Source organism: Cladosporium halotolerans (assembly GCF_011745625.1).
Source record: "Cladosporium halotolerans strain TM138-S3 chromosome Unknown Sca18, whole genome shotgun sequence".
In the NCBI taxonomy this organism is placed as follows: domain Eukaryota; kingdom Fungi; phylum Ascomycota; class Dothideomycetes; order Cladosporiales; family Cladosporiaceae; genus Cladosporium; species Cladosporium halotolerans.
Window position 1 is genome coordinate 261,843 of NW_027191469.1, and position 14,381 is coordinate 276,223.

A 14,381-nucleotide genomic window follows, 5' to 3' on the forward strand; every position below is an offset into this window, starting at 1 on the left:
AGGTAACAGAACAGCGAATATTCTGCGAAACCAGAACTGAGCTTGATGTAAACGTTCTGACACAATTTCACGCGCATGCGAAAGCCTCACAGCAATTGCTGAAAGTCTACGTCCCGACCCAAGCTTACATCCAACCAAACCACCATGTCTCGACCAGCGCCAGGTAACAGGCGCTCGACCAAATCCGAGTACATCGAAACGGTAAGCCTCGATCAAACAATATCTCAAAGAAAGAAACTCCAACCCCCTGACACGCCTCCCCAGGACACCGGCAACAAAATCTCCCGCAAAGCGCACATCGAAGGCAAACCCAACATCATGCTCGGCGGCCGCACGGTCATCATGGCCGGCGTGACGATGCGCGGCGACCTGCAACGCAAACAAGAGCGCCCCGCAGACGGCAGCGAAAGCGCCGCGGCCGACAAAGTCTCCAGCACAGCCATCACCATCGGGCGGTGAGCCTCTCCCGCCCTCCTCCCCCTCCCCCACCTCAAAAGCACCAACTAACTCCCCTACCCCAGCGGCACAATAATCAGCACCAACACGACGATCCGCCCGCCCATGCGCTCCTCCCGCGGCAGCGGGCCGACCTTCTACCCCCTCCGGATTGGCGACAACGTCTTCGTCGGGCCCGGCAGCCACATCTCGGCGCTCAGCGTGTCGTCGAACGTGCACGTCGGCGCGGGCTGCGTGCTGGCGCCCTTCAGCATCGTCAAGGAGCACTGCCGCATTCTGCCAGGCACGGTCGTGCCGCCCGCCATGGTGGTGCCGCCGGGGAGCGTGGTGGCGGGGAAGCCGGGGAGGGTTGTGGGGGAGGTGGGCGAGGGATGGGGGCAAGGGGGTGGCGGGGAGGGGGAGGAGTGGGTTGAGGGTGGGGATTTGAGGGCGTTGGTTAGGAAGGTTAGGTGAGAGGGGGGTGGGAGGAAGGTGCGGGTTTGCTAAAGGGCGTCCTGTGTGAGTGGGATTCACGCTGCAGGCCGACTTTGGGGGATATGAGCACAATGGCGTCCTTTTGTGGAGATCTGGGAGGAAGACTCTCTGGTGGAACATCGACTACCCGCGTTCAGGCGATGGCTCTCTACGAGTGACCTATTACCCGCGCAGTTTAAGCGTTTGGATTTCCCGCGGGTAGGACGACGACTGGGCCAGAGATCAGGAAACCGGAGCACACGACACGAATGCCCTGTTCATTGGAGCACTCTACCAACAACCGAACACTGAATGCTGCAGGCGTATCATTGGCAATCAGCAGCTCGCCCATGAACGTTCTAAGTTAAAGGGAGAGGCGTCTATCTAACGTCATGGGTTGAGCGAAGGGACGATACGCGATTGAAAACGGAGATTGAGGTGCCTCGCTGAAGAATCGTCTGGTGTGAACGATCGAGAAGCATCAGAGTCTGACGGAAGAAGAGACTTGACGAGGGAATTATAAATTGAAAGAAAGTCTGGTTAAGGTGATAAGTCAAGGAGTCAAATCAAGTCAAATTAATGAACCACAACCCTCGGAAATAGCGTCACCCGCCAACAGGCATGCAAAAGCCAAGGCTAATTCCACCGGCTCCTTTACAGAATGCTCTGTGGTTCAGCATGAATTGACGGATACAAAGTCGAGGCAAGGTCCAGTAGTAGCACCTCGATGACGCCACGGCGATATCACGCAGCCCTACTAGCCACCGCACCAGGAGAGCTGGCAAGGCTCCGAGCGGACGTCTAGACATCCAAGCACGCATCGAAGGACATACGTCGAATGTACACGGCAACAAAAGATCGCATAAAGAGAACCTCTAACACACAGCGCCTCGAGGAACGCTTTGTCCGTAGACGGCCATCCACCAATACATACTACCAGCGTCTCGCGCCTAGAACTAGCCACCGAGCCCAGCCCAGCAGGCTTCGCTCATAAACCACACGAGGCACAGGTCAAACACAAAAACAGCTCACAACCGAGCCCGTACAACGCAGTACAGCCTGGTACCGTCCACCGCCTCACCGACTCGAACCGAGCCTGCCGCCCCTTCTTCGCAATCAAGACGACCGACCAACTGCCCAGCCGACCCGCAATCCCCTCCAGCCAGCGAGCCAGCGCAGAAGGTCGGACCGGCCAGCATGCTAACGCAGCAGCCTCAATGAGTCCTACTGTAAGCGAATCTCCGACCTGCCAACCAAGCAGCCAGCCGGGCAGCATGGAAGTACAGTAGCGAACAATACCCAGTCGCCAAAAGCCCGTAGCCAGACCAGCCAGCAGCTCATCATTCCACACAGTAACCCTCACGCACGATCCATCCATCCATACTACACTATACTAGCAAGCCCTCCAGCCGCGCCGCGCCAGGGCCAAAAAGAAAAAAGCACGCCAGGGTCCAGGCCGGGATCCCTCGGCCGTTTGCTTCTAGTCCGTCGCTGCTGGCGAGGGGGCGAGATGGGGCGATATGTACTGTACACAAGCGCGGTCTTCAGACGCGAGCGAGCGTGCGTGCCTGTCAGCGGTAAGCGGTTTGGAACTGCGTTTAGCGCGCTGCGCTGCGCGGCTGTGATGGAGCCGCGGGCGGTGAATGTAGCTACATTGGGAGCGGCGATTTCGGATTTGGGCGCGAGGGTCGGATGGCTCGGTGGATGAGAGGGTAGTACGGTGTGCACGAATAGGGAGACTTGACGTGGCTGCGGTCGTCTCGACGGCGCTTTTGGGTCGATGCGCTGTGCTGGCACTACTGGCGGTGGAAGTGACTGGCAGTGACTGGGCCCCCGACCTAGACCTGGACGTGGAAATCCTCCGTCGACTAGGAGTCGCTGGTTCGCGGTCCACTTCGTCGACGGGGCCGGCGCTGGCTTTTAGCGAGCGCGTGTTTCCAGCTCTGCCGGTGAGGGTTTGATTGGAATGACTGATTGGTCGCGGTGCCAGAGGCTGTCTACTGTGCACGACTCATCGTCCGTTTCAGCGGTGTGATAACTGTGAGGTTTGTCCACCAGATCCACCGAGGACGACATAGAACATGGTACAGGAGATCGCAGGCCAAACCAGAGCCCGAGCGCACCGATATACGTCCACGAGCCACGAGGCTAAAGGGCGGCCAGCGGTGGCGTCTGTACGATCAGATCGCTAGCCCCGCCAAGCCCCGATACGATCTGCCTCCGTCAAGACGTGCGGGCAAAAGACCGCAGGAGGCGGATTCAATCAGATTGGCAGCAGGTAGGTGATCCGAGCCCGACGCGCGCGGACTCCCCCGAGGCCTCAGCAACGGTCGCGGACGGGAAGCCGTGCGCAGGCACCCTTGCCTCTTTCCCGCGGCTGGCTCTTCCCCGATCCCCAGGCCTCAGACACCAGCGGCGACAGGGGGCTGAAGATCGAAGGTCAGTGGAAGCATCTGTCGCGAAAAACGGGCGGGGCGGGAGTCGCGCCTTGTGGCTTGCGCTGGTCTCCCGCTGCCGGAAGCCTGCTGCGGGCGGGGCGGGCGCTAAGATCGTCGTATCGTCAAGGACCTTTGCCTCATCTCGGGGAGCCTGAGGGTGAAGCTCGCGCATTCTGCGGCTGCGCGCGCGGGGAAGATCGGTTCGTGTGTTGTGTGTGAGTGAGCGCGTCAGGGGGCGCAGGCTCTGCGGCGTGGGAGGCGTGTGCTGGCCGGCTGGCTTATCGAGATGCGAGATCTCATCGAGATGTGATGACATGACAGCGCCGTGGCACAGGACGGCCGAGTCGCGTGTGAGCGGGTGGGCTCGCGGTCCAGTAGTGGTGGGCGGCTTTCGTCAAGATCTGGACTGCTGAGCTGCGCGTTGCCGCGTAGGCGGGCAGGCGACGTGGACGGGGCTGCCAGGCTGCGTGCTGCCTCGCTTGGCTGCTGCTAGTGAGATCTGCCGTTGGCCGGCTTCGTGCATCTCAGTGTGGTGGTGATCACGGCGCCGTCTCGCACAGCTGTGCACAAGCGCGCGCTCCCTGCGTCGAGAGGGCAGGCCGTGCACGCGGAAATGCGTGCGCGCCGTTTCGTGGGCGAATGACGACGGGCAGGAGTGAAGAGTTCGCGCGGCTAACGTGCGCGCCGTCGTTTGTGGCAGACCCTGTGGCACATCACACGCGCTGATCGGGCCCGGAGCGGTAGCGCCTTGCGCAGGCCATGACACCGTCGTGAGCACGTTGGGGCAGACAGCACGCACGCGCGGAGTGCCGCCCGCCGGGTGGGGAGGGAGTGATGTGGCAGACGGAGAGCACAGCAGGCGCTCAGGCGAGCAGGCGAACCGACGATGCTGTGTGTACTGTATGTAGCAGCCGCGTACGTCGGGGTGACGCGCATGGGGAGATCCAGTGCTCCGCCGGGAGGTGGATGATGGAGCGCTGGCGCAGATGAACGCCTTACGTACGGTACGGATGGCGTGCAGAGCGGCGGGCCAGCAGGGACAGCCTGGCGAGCGCTGGCATGACAGCGGCAGGAGGCAGGACGGCAGACTCCGAGGAGGGAGCGGGCGCACGTGGAGATGCGGCCCATGGATGCGCCATCGCCGGCCAGTCCCACTCTCGTATCGAGATCGGGCGCCGGTGACGGGTGGCTTGGGTGCAGGAGTGAGTTCAGTAGCGAGTGCTTGCCTGCCACTGCTGCCACTGCGGCCACTGCTGCTGCTGCTGCTCCTGCGTGCCTGACGGTCGGCCGCGGAATCGGGGCTCCAACACCCTCGGCCTGAGCACACCCCAGTCTCTCCCAACTCACCACTACTGCACGCCCGTGACGCCCTCGCGCACCGCAGCGCCAGCGATGATGCCCGCCGTCGCACCGCGCCCACAGGCTCCCCTGCTCTCGACCCAGACGCTGCCGAGACTGCCCGTCCGGGTATGGATGGCAAGGCATGGCACCCGGCACTCCGAGCGAGTCGAGGCACCTAGTCGAGGCAGCTGGTAGTCGAGGCACCTTGGGCACGGCCGCAGCGCCGCCTCCGTGCCGCAACGTCTGCACACCCTGCTCGCTCGAGCGTGCGTCGGCCTCGTCGTGTGTCTCGGCGGCTTTGCTGCAAGCAGCCAGACACATCTCGCTTCGCGGAAAGGGTCCTTGTCATAGAGTGCGCGCCGGCTGGCGCTCGCTGCTGCGTCAAGCACTGCGCTCGGCCGGCGTGCTGGATCATTATCATTGATGATGGCGACAGCGCTGCGGCGGGCCACGAATGCTTGCCGCGCCTCATCGCTAATATATTGCCTCGTGGTGCGGCGGGCCAGCGCGCGCCCTGCCACGCTCTGCGGCGGCATGCCTGACGACGATCAGGCCGGAGGTGGGCGACGCTGTGGTAGTGTCAGGTAGTGGCTGATGACACGGGCTGTCTCATCATGCCCGGCAATTGCCCCAGCTCGTGGAGTCATGGCGGCCAGGGCAGCGGGCGGGGCTAGCACCCTTCGGGCTGCTGCATTTCGCCGGTGACGAGACGAGTGAGGAGGGAGGCTGCAGGGCCGGCGGGTATCTGAGGCATCTGAGGCATCTGAGGCATCTCATCGTGTCATCGTGGCATCTTGTCATGCAACGCGGCGTGGCTGCGTGGGTCCCTCCGCCGCCGGCTGGCGCCTCTGCCTCTCTGCCTCTGCCTGGCCTTCCCTGCCTGCCTGCCGGCGTCTGCCCTCTCGGCTGAGCTCCGGCAGCACCATCATCTGGCATCGTGATCTAGCCGTCTAGTCGCTGGCGATCGGACTGCGCGCCTGAGATTGCGGGCGCCGGCCCAGCGAGCATGCGAGTCTTCACCCTTACTCATGGGCGGCGTGCTAAACGAGAGTTAGGCAGTGTGCTGGCGAGAAACGCGCGAGTCTTGCCCTCGAGGCCCTGCTGCGTGCGGGATGGAGACACTGCGAGGCCCTTCCGCCGCCGTGGATCACATTCGCTTGTCGCTCGCATCCCTGCCGGCCGATCGAAGATTGCCTGCTGCATCTCCCATTCGCTCGCGCCTCTCGCGCGCCTCTCCCCTTCACTCCCCCCAAACTCGCTCTTCGCCCGGCCGACTGCCCTGCCCGCCTCGGTGTTGGCCTTGCTCCCTTGACACTACATACAGTGCAGTAGTCAACGCCGCCCGCCCGCACGACCCTCGCCGTTTCTTCTCCACGCCCGCCGCCGCACAGATCGCTCCCATCTGCAAACCCTCTCGTGCGCCGCCACCCGTAGCGTCCCACTCCCCTCGCGCCCTTCTCGACCCTTTCATTAATATTATCACGCGACTCCTATCATATCGTTCCTCTCCTCCACTCCACCCAACGCCTGCTGCAAAACTTAGCTGCCGCCCGATCGCCGAACCATCACGCTTCGCCCACTAGGCCCGCTGTCTGAGATCCGACGCTGAATCCTTCCATCGCGCAGCGGTTCGCCTTCTCTCCGCTGCACGCCTCGTCCTCTCGCCTCGACTCGACTCGTCCGCCACCTCCACTACCACCACCGCCTGCACCACCTGCAATTCGCGCGCCTGCCTTCACGCACTGCGCCTATACATTGCCCTGCATAGGTTTGCTCCTTGGGTGTATATACTGGCCAGTCTGCTATTGACGGCCCACACACGGCACGCTCACCGAGCTCCGCCGGGCCCATCTTCGTGACGTCTCTGCATCATCGACGGGACGGGCCAATCGCCTTGGTGTCCTAACCTCTACACGCGACCTTTGTCGCTCTTTGCTATCTTGCCACCACTCGTCCGGACTACCGCACACTATGGATGCTGCAAGCAGACGGTAAGTTCCATCGTCCGACGTCTGCGACCGTGTCGCGCAGCCCGCCGCATCGCAAAACAGTCAACCATGGTTCAGCGTGCTGACATCTCTACCAGGCCTCAATTGCCACCCGTTGGCTTTTTGGACCACGACAGGAATCGCAAGGAAGAAGACGCATACCAAGATCGCAACATTGGTGCGCCTCAGGCCCTTCCTCCTCCCGCTCCCCTCCAGAGTCCCGCACACCAATACCCAACCGGTCCACCACCACCCTACAGCCATCCCGCTCCGACGTCTCAATATTTTCCAAACACAAATCCGTCAACGCCCGCCGGCATGCGCACGCCGCCTGAATCGCGTAGGACCAGTGGTGGAGACGAGAAGGAGGCTGTCAAGCATACCGTCAGGCAATCTTTGCCTTCGATTTCGGAAGCCTTGGGCGACAATCAGCCAGCATATCACTCATCGCTGCCGCCGCAAACAACACCTTCAGCACATCCTGCTCCTCCTCCTAGACCCGCCCTGGCATCGTCGCCGTCACCGCGATCACATCGCATGGAGCCGCCTCAACTTCCGCCCGAGCACAACGCCGCACCGACCTCACACTATGCTCAATACCGACGAGATACACCCCAACACTCCTACCCACCTGTAGAAACATCGAAACCGGTGTACGCGGACGCACGCCCTCCGCCTCATGTACAAACCACGCGGTCGCCTCCGCCGCAAGCCTCGCAACACCGGAACTCTTATCCCCCCACTGCGCCGCAACGCTCTCCCAGCCACGAGTATCCACCCCAACATCCCACGGGCGCAATGGGTCCTCCGAGCTTCCCTTACGGGTACCAGCCTTACCCACCTCGGTATGCTCAGCCTGCACCTCCTCAGGGCTCGGGCGCCACTCCAGTCTACCAACCTTCGCTCTCAAATGGAGCGCCATCTTCTGCTACTGCCGGATGGAAATCTGAGAGCAGCCGATATGGCGGTGAGGAGCGCACGTATGGCGATTCCGTGAAGCGTCAACTCGACATGTATGATTTGGAGGGCGCACTCAACGATGTAAGTTATTTTCAATATCGCCACTCCAGAAGTTATATGCTAACATGTATCAGATCTCCCAATCTAGCAGCTTCATGATTGATTTTGCCCGACGATACGGCGACCGCTTGCACCAGACCGCACGTTCTGGTCCTACGCCTTCGACGCTACCGGGCATCGTAGAAGTCGAGGACATGATGGCGAAATCTCGCATGCAACTCGAGTCCCTCTCGAAAATTCGAGAAGTCGTAATGGCCCAGCAAGTAGCATACGAACAGCAAGCGGCCGAGCAACGACAACAGCAAAAGGTCTACGCCGAGCACGCCATGCCCGGCGGATCCCACGACATGGACGAGAGCAAAGTGGGCTTCGCCGGTTCCGACGCAAAGAAGCGCAGAGGCCGCGCCGCACCACCTGGCCGCTGCCACAGCTGCAACCGCGCCGAAACTCCCGAGTGGCGACGCGGACCGGACGGCGCTCGAACGCTCTGCAACGCCTGCGGCCTGCACTACGCCAAATTGACCCGCAAGCAGAACAACGCCAACAAGAACGCCGCGGCCAACAACTCCAACCTCAGGCCGAAGGAAAACATGTCCTAGAGGGAACCGCAAATGACTTCGTCCCGGAAAAGAAGGCCACTACAATCTACCGACCACCACCACCCGCGCGGCTAGCCCAGCGCACCCAAAACCAAAAGAAAATCCCCTCTTGAGCGCAGCGTCACCGCACGCTCACCCCGTCTTGCATCATCGTAATCACATTTCCCGTTTAAGAGATACCCGCGTTACTAGACGCCGCATTTTGGGGACTTGTCCGCCCCACCCACTTGTTTTTCCCAGGACGAGACGAGGCGAGACGAGACAGTCTTCCACGCCTCTCCCTCCTCTTCCTCTTCCTCCCGCATGACCGACGAATCTCGACGACGACTTTGCAGAAAAATTACGAACTCGCCCTGCCGCCACGCATCATCGGCTTGGGGGGCGGAAACGGCGTTGTCAGACGCCCGCTGGACTGGACGTTTTTATTCCCCATTGTTCGATCAGGATTGTATCGACAAATGTTTGTTTTTCTACTTCTCTAGACCTTGAGATTTTACCTGCCTTCTTTTTATTCTGTGCGTGTGTGTAAAATGGAAGAAAGCCGAGGACACGGATCGGGGTGGCATAGCATATTTTTCTCTTTTCTATTTTTTGTACATGTCCACGGATGTGAAGGAAAGCTATCGAAAGAATCGAAAGAACGAACGAACGCGAAAGATCTCTGATCTGGTTTTTTACACATACTTACATCCATTTATCCTCCCGCTCTTCGTTCCTTTCTCCTTGTCAACGTCAGATTCTGTCACGGCGTCCTCTGCCGCGCACGTCTATGTGCCGCCCGCCGCACTCCACGGAGTATAAGTAAGGTAGGACAGGATCTAATCCCCCGCTTATTTACACACGCCCGTGGTGACCACGCAGCGCCAATCGGCTCGTTCGACCCCAACAAACACACACTGTCCTGTACTGTCCTGTACCTGTCCTTCTTCGACCCCAGTCCGGACGGTCCGAAGCGATTGATCGATCGCTGTTTTCCGCTTGCGAGGAGGAGGAGGAGCGCTGTGCGACGGCTGGCTGGCTGTCGCTGAATGTCGCTGACTGCCGCCGCTGCTGCCGCTGCTGCTGCTGATGCTGAGCAGTTGTAGGGTCGATCTATTGGTTTCTTTTCTTGGGAAGCGGTCGGGCTGGGCGGTTGTTGGCGTCGAGAGGCGTTATAGGATAGGTTGGTTGGTTGGTTGATTTAGGGAGAGAGGCGTTTGGCACCACAGTCTTTAGACACCACGCCTTCCAGCGCTGCTGAGACCAATTGATTGATGTGCTGTTGACCAACCGTCTACGTCGTCCCGTCTGGGCCTTGCTCCATCTCGACCTCCATCCATCCGGTACTTGCTTGCCTGCCCGCCTGCCGTTTCTGTTCAATCAATCTCAAATACATCCCAGCAGAACAGCACGCATGCACGCACGCCTACACACGACCCTCACACAGCATCCGGCTGCCCCTCGGCACTCCCATCCCAAACCCGCTCTCTCTATACGAAGTACGAACACATACATACACACCCTACTGTACCTTACCCTCCAGCCCCAGCCCCAGCCCCAGCATCACCAACGCCCTTCCTCTTCCCAATCCGCCAACAACCACATGAACGCCCGCAGACGCCCGCTCGCGCCGTGGCGAGCCCGCCCACCCGCCGGCCGGGGATCGACTGCGCAGCTCCTGCGCTGCGCGGTGCTGCGATGCAGCGACGGGCGTCCGGCGTGCGTGTGCGTTGATGCAAGCAAGTGGTTGTTAGTTGTTTTCGCTGAGCGCACGTGAGAGCTCGCTCAATCGTCGCTGCGCGGGGGATGGGTTTTAGGGTCAGGCGTGGGATCGGTGGCGAGGATGCGAGAGGAGCCTATAGTGCTGTACTGTACTGTGCGGTAAATTGATGGCGTGGGAGGTGCGTCGCTCGCTTTGCGGTGCTGTGCTGTGCTGGCGGCGGTGAGCCAGCCGAGGCTCGGGGGGCTGCTGCTGCTCCTGCTGGGTGCTGGGTGGTGTGATAGTACGTAGTACAGAATGACCGGGAGGAGGCTCGCTTCGGCGCGGCGGCGGGCGCGGTGGCCGTCGGGAGGATTCCGGGGCGTGGTTGTGCGGTTGCGTGATTGCGTCTGTGGAAGGGTGAGAGAGAGGGGATGTGTGGGTTGTTTGGGTGGGATTCGTGTGGCTTGGAGGATTCTGTATGCTGTCTACAGTAACGTTAATTTGTCTGCTGATTGCTCTGCTGGTGGCATCGACCGATGCTGCGAAAAACGCCCACGACGATGACGATCGGCCTGCTTTCTTCGACAGAGCAGGAGCAAGGATTGGCCTCGCCAGAGCGCCGTGTCCGGGATGCGACCTGTACGTGATTAAGAACGGAAATAAGGTTCTTGCTCGCTTGGCTGCGAGGCTTGCGGCGGTGGTGCAGCGCGCTCAAACGGGTCAGGGCGAGCGGCGCAAGCGGCCTTTCGTTTTCCTTGGCCGTGCAGCTCGTACGGTTGTTTGTTGCGCCTGCGTGACCGGTGGCTTGCAGCCTGTGCGACACTGGTCGGCGCCACGGGCTCGACGAGTCGAAGAGGACTCGTCATGGTCGGTCGCAGGGTGTGTTCGGTGGCCACGGACGCTGTGCGCGGGTGGTATAGGTTGCGCGGGCCTGCGACTTGATGTACGTCTGGTCAGCTCGGGTAGGTATTTGTGATTCGCAATGCGTGAGCTGGCGTCCAAGGTGAATGGGTGTTTGTGCATGGGCGCTTCTCACACGCTGCGTGGTGACAAATCAGAATTACCAGGGAGGCTTTCTTCACCCCGCAAAGAACATTGTTGCAACAAGGATCACCTCAACGCTATCACAAACCCTGCCCATATGCGTTCCGACAAAGACGTCGTTCATGCAGCGTCTGACCCCAGGTGTTCTCCCTCCGCTGGCCGCAGCCTCGGTCGAGATATTGACAACGATGTGCTTATCTCACGGTACCGCCGACGTGGGGTCGGAGGGGTCCGCCGTCTCACCTCCCGGCCAGGCGCATGTGAGCCAAGATGAGATGAGATGAGATCAAGCAGATCAGATTATCTCAGCAGCCGTTACACGCGCGTCTCAATGCGGCAACACGATATGTAATCCAGCCTCTCTCGAAGCGGAAAGAAGAAGTGAGGTCCGCCCGTCCAGGCACAAGCTTCCGCCCTGCGGCCGTGGGAGCCCTACGGCGCCGTTCAGACTTGCCTGTTCGGGCAACGAATCTTTGCATCATGGTTTGTAATCCACTTTTTCCCGACCGACCGCGTGCGCGCGCGCCCTGTCCTTCCCGCACCCGCCTGGCCATGCGCCGCTACATAGTGCGATTGCGTGCTTGAAAGGGCGCTCTCGGCCGGCAACGAAGAAATTGTACGCTCCGCTGTACGATGCGTGCGCGCGCGACCACTGCGACTTCTCCCACGATCCCGTCACCCGCTCCGTGAAGCTGCGCGACCCCGCGAGCCTTCGACGAACCCGCCGTAGAAACAGCCCCGCCGGACCGGAAGCCGAATGATGAGGTAGAGCGATTGGGAGAAAGTGAGGATATTGGGACAAACGACGCATACTGCGTGGTACAAAATTAGACGAGGGTGGCTTAAAAAGTCTCTTCCGCTCGACCGATATTGCTGTGACTCGCGACCACAATGGGTTTGCTGTATGCCGGCACTTGAAGCAACACGCCAAGGATTCACATGTTGACGGATATGCTGCAGAGCCATTGGAACGCCGCTTGACTGGCCCGAGGCGAAGGAAAAAGCGAGCCATGTGCGCAAGTGGGGCATCGAGGTATATCCTATCTGCAGTGCAGATCACATGAGCGGAGCCTGATACAGATCGCAGCAATTATTGGCAATCTGGAACAATGCCAAGGGCAAAGAGCGTGATGCTCTTCTTTGGGGAGATGAGGTAAGCTTTGAGTGAAGAGCATTGGCTAAGGGAATGCCACTGACAAGCACTACAGATCGAGTATCTCGTCGTGAATTTCGACGACGAGCAAAAAGAAGTAAAGCTTTCGCTGAGACAAGCAGACATTCTCGAGGCTCTAGCCAGTGATCCCGAACTTTTGAAGCAGGGCGGAGGTGTGCCAGACCTTGCACGTGGACCGGCGAAGTAAGATCTTCTCTTTACGCTGGCCAATCGACTCTTGCTAATGCACCTGCAGAGGAGGAAAGACCGCGCCGGTCTTCCACCCTGAATTTGGCCGTTTCATGCTCGAAGCTACACCGGGTGCTCCTTGGGGGATTGGCTTCAAAGATCTCCTGGCTGTTGAAGGTGACATGCGTTGGAGGTGAGTTGTGGCATTGATTGGTCGTACGGCGTTGCATCAAAGCTGATCAGTCTTCAGACGAGAAATCGCAAAACAGCACATGGAAGCCAACGAATTCCCCATCACCCTCACAACTTTCCCCCGTCTAGGCGATCGCAAATCGATTACGCCTTACTATCCACCTTCAGGCTCGAAACTTCGGTCACAGTTCCTCCCTGATGAGATCGCAAACCCACACATCCGTTTCCCTACTTTGGCAGCCAACATCCGAGCGCGGAGAGGCCGAAAGGTCGAGCTCAACGTGCCGGTATTCCATGACGAGAAGACTGCCAAACCATTCAAAGATCCTACAGTTGACTACGACCTTCACAACTGGCCCGAAGATGATGACGTCCGCAATGGCGCGGCAAAGGATGACTCTATTTACATGGACGCCATGGCCTTTGGCATGGGTTCATGCTGTCTGCAAATCACATTTCAAGCAAAGAACATCGACGAGGGCCGAACCATGTACGACCAGCTGTCTCCTCTTGGACCAATCCTGTTGGCACTGACAGCTGCTACACCCATCTACAAGGGATTCCTTGCAGACACAGACGTACGATGGAACCAGATCAGTGGCGCCGTTGACGACAGGACACCGGAAGAGCTCGGCGAGAAGCCGCTGAAGAACGACAGATGGCGGATCCCTAAATCCCGATACGCCAGCAACAGCACATACATCGCTCAGGACCCACGTCTGAGGTCCGAATACCTAGACCCTGATCTCGTTGTTGACGAAGAGCACAAGGCACGTCTGATTGAAGGCGGAATGGACGAAAGGCTAGCCACCCATTTCGCCCACCTGTTCATTCGCGACCCCATCGTCGTCTTCTCCGAAGACCTGGAAGAGCTCGACCTCAACAAAGCCGACCACTTCGAGAACCTGCAATCGACCAACTGGCAACACATGCGCTTCAAACCGCCTCCCGTCGGCAGCGACATCGGCTGGCGCGTCGAAGTGCGCCCGATGGAAATCCAAATCACCGACTTCGAGAACGCCGCCTTCTCCGTCTTCGTCGTCCTCATCACCCGCGCAATCCTCACCTTCAACCTCAACTTCTACCTGCCCATCCCCCGCACGACAGAGAACATGGAAACCGCCCACCGTCGCGACGCCGTACTCAACGACAAATTCCACTTCCGCAAAGACCCCCTCCCGCGCCGCAGCAGCAGCCGCGCCGCCACCACAAACGGCTCCACCTCCGCCCCGCCCTCCACAACCGGCACCCCCACGCCCTCGCGCCCCAGCACGCCCTTCGGCCCCGTCGAAGACGAGTACGAGCTGATGACCGTCAACGAGATCATCAACGGGCAGGACTCCCCCGGCGGCTTCCCCGGCCTGATCCCGCTGGTGGAAATGTACCTGGACAGCCTGAACGTGGACGTGGAGACGCGGTGCGAGCTGGCGCAGTACCTGGCGCTAATTCGCGGGCGCGCCGACGGCTCGCTGTGGACGGCGGCGCGCTGGATCAGGCACTTCGTGCGCGGGCACGCGAAGTACGAGGGCGACAGCGTGGTGAATGAGGAGGTGAGCTATGATTTGGTGAAAGCGGCGGAGAGGGTGACGATTCACGAGGCGCGGGATGGGTTTGGGAAGGAGATGTTTGGGCGCACGAGGATGCAGCGGAATGGGGTTGTTGGGTGAGAAGTGTTTTTTTTTTTTTGGATAGATGAGCGATTTGGGGCAATAGATGGGTCGCGATTGCCAGCCTGAAAAGTGAATTTGAGCGCTTGCGTCCTCGTTGGCGTACCTCCCTCATACTTGAAGCGAGACCGGAATTAAATTGAGGCCAATGTCCGATTTA

The 14,381-nt window shown here is 60.0% G+C and overlaps 3 protein-coding genes across 3 annotated transcripts; all 3 read left to right on the forward strand.

Annotated features, from left to right (window-relative positions):
* Positions 1 to 8: 8 nt before the first annotated feature.
* WHR41_06023 (uncharacterized protein) lies at positions 9 to 909 on the forward strand (the record flags this gene model as incomplete). Its single annotated transcript, XM_069374628.1, has 3 exons — positions 9 to 201; positions 265 to 455; positions 522 to 909. Exons 1-3 carry the CDS (start codon positions 145 to 147, stop codon positions 907 to 909), a joined length of 636 nt encoding a protein of 211 aa, XP_069228676.1. The 5' UTR covers positions 9 to 144.
* Positions 910 to 6,017: 5,108 nt separating this feature from the next.
* WHR41_06024 (uncharacterized protein) lies at positions 6,018 to 9,000 on the forward strand. The gene is made up of 3 exons (XM_069374629.1): positions 6,018 to 6,679; positions 6,775 to 7,717; positions 7,771 to 9,000. The coding sequence occupies exons 1-3, from the start codon at positions 6,660 to 6,662 to the stop codon at positions 8,293 to 8,295; spliced, it is 1,488 nt and encodes a 495-aa protein (XP_069228678.1). The 5' UTR covers positions 6,018 to 6,659; the 3' UTR covers positions 8,296 to 9,000.
* A 2,591-nt stretch (positions 9,001 to 11,591) lies between these two features.
* Positions 11,592 to 14,221, forward strand: gcs-1 (Glutamate--cysteine ligase; the record flags this gene model as incomplete). Its single annotated transcript, XM_069374630.1, has 6 exons — positions 11,592 to 11,922; positions 11,981 to 12,053; positions 12,108 to 12,173; positions 12,229 to 12,377; positions 12,430 to 12,555; positions 12,613 to 14,221. The coding sequence occupies exons 1-6, from the start codon at positions 11,912 to 11,914 to the stop codon at positions 14,219 to 14,221; spliced, it is 2,034 nt and encodes a 677-aa protein (XP_069228679.1). The 5' UTR covers positions 11,592 to 11,911.
* Positions 14,222 to 14,381: the final 160 nt, after the last annotated feature.